The following is a 6,764-nucleotide window of genomic DNA, read 5'->3' on the forward strand; positions in this document are numbered from 1 at the left end:
TGTAAAGGACAATGGAAATATGCCTTCAAAATTCTAAAGGAAAGTCATTTGCCACCTAGCATTCTATACCCTGCAAAATTATCAGTCAAGTATGAGGATAAATTAAACATATTTTCAATATTCAAACTTTCAGAAATTATATCCATTTTGCCCACCTTTTCAAGAACTTATTGAAAGATATGCTCCAAGAAACAAGAGAATAAAACAAGAAAGAGGAATTCAAGGGCTTTGGGAAATGAGGGAATTAGATGTAGGAAAGAAGCAAAGTGTTCTGACAAAATGTGGTCCCTGGAGAGGGAATGGCAAATCACTTCAGCATGCTTGCCTTGAGAACCCCATGAACAGGATGAAAAAGCAAAAAGATATAAAAACACTGAAAGATGAACCCTCCAGGTCAGTAGGTGGCCAATACACAACTGAGGAAGAGTGGAGAAATAGCCAGAAGGATTGAAGAGGCTGAGCCAAAGCAGAAACAATGCCCAGCTGTGGATGTATCTGGTGGTGAAAGTAAAGTGTGATACTGTAAAGAGCAATATTGCATAGGAACCTGGAATGTTAGGTCCCTGAATCAAAGTAAATTGAAAGTACTCAAACAGGAGATGGCAAGAGTAAGCATCAACATTTTAGGAGTCAGTGAACTAAAATGGACAGGAAGGGGCAAATTTAATTCAGATGACCATTATATCCACTACTGTGGGCAAAAATCCCTTAGAAGAAATGCAGTAGCCCTCATAGTCAACAACAAAGTCTGAAATGCAGTACTTGGGTGCAGTCTCAAAAATTACAAAATGATCTCTGTTTGTTTTCAAGGCAAACCATTCAGTATCACAGTCATCCAAGTCCATGCCCCAACCACTAAGGCCAAAGAAGCTGAACAGCTCTATGAAGACCTACAAGACCTTCTAGAACTAACACCCCAAAACGATGTCCTTTTCATCACAGGCGACTGGAATGCAAAAGTAAGAAGTCAAGAGATACCTGGAGTCACAGGCAAGTTTGGCCTTGGAGTACAAAATGAAGCAGAACAACGGCTAACAGAGTTTTGCCAAGAGAACGCGCTGGTCGTAGCAAACACCCTCTTCCACCAGCACAAGAGATGCCTCTACACAGGGACATCACCAGGTGATCAGTACCAGAATCAGATTGATTGTATTCTTTGCAGCCTAAGATGGAGAAGCTCTATATAGCAAAAAAAAAAGACCGGCAGCTGACTGTGGCTCAGATTATGAACTCCTTATTGCAAAATTCAGACTTAAATTGAAGTACTTAGGAAAAACAACTAGGCCATTCAGGTATGACCTAAATCAAATCCCTTATGATTATACAGTAGAAGTGCAAATAGATTCAAGGGATTAGATTTGATAGACAAGAGTGCCTGAAGAACTATGGATGGAACTTCTTAACATTGTACAGGAGGCAGTGATCAAAAGCATCCCCAAGAAAAACAAATCCAAAAAGTAAAATGGTTGTTTGAGGAGGACTTACAAAGAGCTGAGAAAAGAAGAGAAGCAAAAGACAAAGGAGAAAAAGAAATAATATCCATCTGAACACAGAGTTCCAGAGAATAGCAAAGAGAGGTAAGAAAAGCTTCTTAAGTGAACAATGCAAAAAAATAGAGGAAAACAATAGAATGGGGAAGAGTAGAGATTTCTTCCAGAAAATTTGAGATATCAAGGGAATATTTCATTCAATAGGGCACAATAAAGGACAGAAATGGTAAGGATCTAATAGAAGCAGAAGTGATTAAGAAGTGGCAAGAATACACTGAAGAAATATATAAGAAAGGTCTTAATGACTGGATAACCACTGGTCACTCACGCAGAGCCAGACATTCTGGAGTGTTAAGTCAAGTAGGTCTTAGGAAGCATCACTACAAACAAAGCTAGTGGAAGTGATGGAATTCCAGCTGAGCTATTTCAAATCTTGAAAGATGATGCTGTTAACGTGCTGCACTCAATATGCCAGCAATTTTGGAAAACTCATCAGTGGCCACAGGACTGGAACAGGTCAGTTTTCACTCCAATCACAAAGAAGAGCAATGCTAAAGAATGTTCAAACTACCACACAATTGCACTTATTTCACATGCCAGCAAAGTAATACTCAAAATGCTTCAAGCTAGGCTTCAACAGTATGTGAACTGAGAACTTCTAGATGTACAAACTGGATTTAGAAAAGGCAGAGGAATCAGCGATCAAATTGCCAACATCCATTGGATCATAGAAAAAGCAAGAGAATTCCAGAAAAACACCTACTTCTGCTTCATTGACTATGCTAAAGCCTTTTACTGTATAGATCCCAACAAACTGTGGAAAATTCTGAAAGAGATGGGAATACCAGACCACCTTACCTGCCTCCTGAGAAATCTGTATGCAAGTCAAGAAGCAACAGTTAGAACCAGACATGGAACAATGGACTGATTCAAAATTGGGAAAGGGGTTCATTAAGGCTATATATCATCACCCTGCTTATTTAACTTATATGCAGAATACATCATGTGAAATGCCAGGATGAATGAAGCACAAGCTGGAATCTAGCTTGCCAGAAGAAATATCAATAACCTCAGATATACAGATGACACCACCCTTATGGCAGAAAGCGAAGAGGAAATAAAGAGCCTCTTGATGAAGGTGAAAGAGGAGGGTGAAAAAGCTGGCTTAAAACTCAACATTCAAAAAACTAAGATCATGGCATCCGGTCCCATCACTTTATCGCAAATAGATGGGGAAACAATGGAAACACCGACAGACTTTCTTTTCTTGGGCTCCAAAGTCGCTGTGGATGGTGAAATTAAAAGACACTTGCTCCTTGGAAGAAAAGCTATGACAAACCTAGACAGTGTATTAAAAGCAGAGACATCACTTTGCCAACAAAGGACCATATAATCAAAGCTATGGTTTTTCCAATAGTCATGTGTGGATGTGAGAGTTGGACAATAAAAAAGGCCACACACTGAAAAACTGATGCCTTCGAACTGTGGTGCTGGAGAAGACTCCTGAGAGTCCCTTGGACATCAAACCAGCCAATTCTAAAGGAAAACAATCCTGAATAGTCATTGGAAGGAAGGACTGATGCTGAAACTGAAGCTCCAATACTTTGGCCACCTGATGCAAAGAGTTGACTCATTGGAAAAGATCCTGAGGCTGGGAAAGATTGAAGGCAGGAGGAGAAGGGGACAACAGAGGATGAGATGGTTGGATGGCATCACTGACTTAATGGACACGAGTTTGAGCAAGCTCTGGAAGTTTGTGAAGGACAGGGAACCCTGCAGTCCATGGGGTCACAAAGAGTCAGACACGACTAAGCGACTGAATGACGATAAAGGTGGATGGTGAAAAGCGATTCCAGAGTAAGAGCTGTTCACTGGGGCTAGAACACAATTACTCAGGGTTAGGGTAAGTGAAAGGTCTGCAGAAGAGATTGCGTCAAGAAGCAGAAACTGACATAATATCTGATGTGCCTGATTGTCTTGACAGGGAATTTGGACAATGGGTTGAAATAGTGATCGTTACCTAGAAAAGTAAATGAGCCTCAGCAACAACAGAATAAGATTAACTCCAGGAGAACAAAAAGAAAAGACCATAGCACATTACACACCTCAGACACCAATAACAGGTGCATAATCAAAATAGGGTAAACACTGAGCTGAAATTAACATTTAACCTACTGAGGGATTAGTGGGACTGAAAGTGTGACAGAATGACAGAGCTGAGGAGTTGAAAAGAATTAAATCCTCATCTTCCATATGAGGAAGTCAAAAGAGAATACCCAAAACTGAAAAATCAAGAACTGGCAACAAAATTTGTTATTTAGAGATACGGAGAATCTCTCAAAAATATCAGCTGATTGAGTTGAAAATCATTGGCTCTGGGGTGCAGGAAATTAAGTATGAGAGATACAGGACTGCTGCTTTTCTTTACACTCCTTGTAAATTTTTTGCCTCTTAAATCATGTACATAGACATCTTTGTTAAAAGTTAAAACTGCATCTAAAAAACTCTATGTGAACAGCAAAAGAAAAAGAAATCTTCTAGAAGAAAGCAATGGAGAATAACAAAAGAAAATAAGTTTGTGACCTTGAAATTAGGCAAAGAATTTTTATTTTATTTGCGTTTTTGGTTGTGCCGGATCTTTATTGCTGCACAGGCTTTCTCTACTTGTGGCAAGCAGGGGCTACTCTTCCTTGTGGTGCACAGGCTTCTCTGTACAGTGGCTTCTCTTGTTGCAGAGCACAGGCTCCAGGTGCACAGGCTCAGTAGTTGCGGCTCATGGGCTCCAGAGCATGGGCTCGGTGATTGTGACAGGCTTAGTGGCTCCACTGCGTGTCAGATCTTCCTGTCCAGGGATCAAACCAATGTCCTCTGCATTGGCAGGCGATTCCTATCCACAGTACCACCGGGGAAGTCCCGGGGCAAAGAGTTCTTAAACAACACACTCACATAACTAGCCATAGGAAACGATTAATAAATTGTACTTCAGTAAAATTAAAGACTTTACTTATCGAAAGATAGCACTGAGTGAAAAGGAAAGCCACAGAGGGAAAAATATCTTCAATGCATGTACCTGACTGAGGTCTTATATCCAGAATATACTAAAATTATCCTACAAAATAAGAGAAAAAGACAATCCAATTTTTAAAATATGTATAAACACTTCCCATGCTTTTCATAAAAGAAAATATACAAATATAAAATAAGTGCATGAAAAAAAGTATTCAACATAGTTAGAGAAATTTAAATGAATACCACAATGATATAACACTACACATTCACCAGAATGACTAAAATTAAAAAGACTGACAATACTAACTGTTGACAATGATGTGGCCACTGGAACTCTCATACTGTAAATTTGTACAATCACTTACTATTAAAGCTAAACATATGCACTCACTATAATCTATCTAACTTGAGTTCCACTCTTGAGTACATATTCAGCAGAAGTGTACATCTATATGCATCGAAAGCGCATTGTAAGAGCTCCCACTTGCAGAATCTGGACTATTTGAGCACCAAAATAGATAATGATCTTAATATTGATTATAAAGAAAGAAAATCAAAGTTTTTCCATCGAGTAGAATGACAAAAGGAATGATAGAATTAGTTCATCAACATTTGGCAACTGTCATAATACGAGATATTTCATCCAAGCAATATTGATGGATGCTGAAATTCATAGGCCCAAGTTGCATGAAGGATAGGACTTTACACTGTACTTTACAAAGTACCTTCCATCAAAAACATTAATTACAATGGGAAAAGAAGTACCTTTACAGTAGATAAATGTGGTAGACACTATCTTAACTAAAAGATCAAAATTAACAAAATCGGTAATGGGACAAATCAAAATTGTGCATTACCTGGTAAGATACAGTGAGAATATAGCATCTCGTCTGTAATTTTCCTGTCCAAAATGCATACCTTGAATTTAATCGTGAGGAAACATCAGACAAACCCAAATTGAGAGATACTCTACAAAATCACTGGCCCATACACTTCAAAATTTACAAAGTCAAGATCGCCAAGGAAGGACTATTTTCAATATGGTCTCCTTCCAAATTGAACGAGACTAATGAGGCATGGCAACACTTGACACTAAACCGGGCTTTTTTGCTACAACTAACTTTATTAGAACAAATGATGAAACATGAATAAATTATAGTAATACATCTGCAATTTTTATGGTGCCTTTGTGATTTCAAGATCTTTCTGTGTTGTTGGGTGTTGTCATTATAGACATGCCTGAACCGGCCAAGTCTGCTCCTGCCCCTAAAAAGGGCTCTAAAAAAGCTGTGACCAAGGCCCAGAAGAAGGACGGCAAGAAGCGCAAGCGCAGCCGCAAGGAGAGCTACTCCGTGTACATGTACAAGGAGCTGAAGCAAGTCCATCTGGACACCGGCCTCTCGTCCAAAGCCATGGGAATCATGAACTCTTTCATCAATGACATTTTCGAGCGCATCGGTGGCGAGGCATCGCGCCTGGCGCATTACAACAAGTGCTCGACTATCACCTCCAGGGAGATCCAGACTGCCCTGCGCTTGCTGCTACCTGGGGAGCTGGCCAAGCACGCCGTGTCCGAGGGCACTAAGGCTGTCACCAAGTATACCAGCTCCAAGTAAATATAATATGCCTAGCTGCTGTTAACGGAGAAGGCAATGGCACCCCACTCCAGTACTCTTGCCTGGAAAATCCCATGGACGGAGGACCTGGTGGGCTGTAGTGCATGGGGTCGCTGAGAGTCAGACACGACTGAGCGACTTCACTTTCACTTTGTGATTATTTAGGAGAATGTCATTGTAGGATTTAAACTAAAGTTTTCATGGATGGTGGGGACATCGTGTCAGCAATTTACCCTCAAATGCTTCAGGAAAAGAAAATTTCTTTGCACTGTTCTTGGAACTTTTCCATAAATTTGAAATAATTTCCAAATAAGAAGAAAAAACAGTGACAAAAAGCTTATCAATATTATGTGTATGGAAAGAGTATGTGTGTGTCTATACGCTACTAGCTAAGGGGTGGAATTTTTGGACATCCATTGTTTCTGCCTTGCCTAGCATTCATTCCTCCTCCCTTCAGAAACAGCATCCAGATTTTATTTTCGGGAACTGCCCCTTCCCAACTCTTGGTTTATGTCTCACTGGTGTGGGCATGTGCCCAGGTCAACAAGCACATTTCATCTTCTTGGCCACAGTCATTGCTTTAGGGAAAGACTCAAGTTAGTTTAATATGGGTCAACACTGTGATTTTTTTTTTTCTGAAACTATTGTG

The 6,764-nt window shown here is 39.9% G+C and overlaps 1 protein-coding gene across 1 annotated transcript; it reads left to right on the plus strand.

Moving 5' to 3' along the window:
* The first annotated feature begins 5,725 nt into the window (after positions 1-5,725).
* LOC113878432 (histone H2B type 1-like) lies at positions 5,726-6,115 on the plus strand. The gene has a single exon (XM_027519505.1). It carries the CDS (start codon positions 5,735-5,737, stop codon positions 6,113-6,115), a length of 381 nt encoding a protein of 126 aa, XP_027375306.1. The 5' UTR covers positions 5,726-5,734.
* Positions 6,116-6,764: the final 649 nt, after the last annotated feature.

This window comes from Bos indicus x Bos taurus, chromosome 19 (genome assembly GCF_003369695.1).
Source record: "Bos indicus x Bos taurus breed Angus x Brahman F1 hybrid chromosome 19, Bos_hybrid_MaternalHap_v2.0, whole genome shotgun sequence".
In the NCBI taxonomy this organism is placed as follows: domain Eukaryota; kingdom Metazoa; phylum Chordata; class Mammalia; order Artiodactyla; family Bovidae; genus Bos; species Bos indicus x Bos taurus.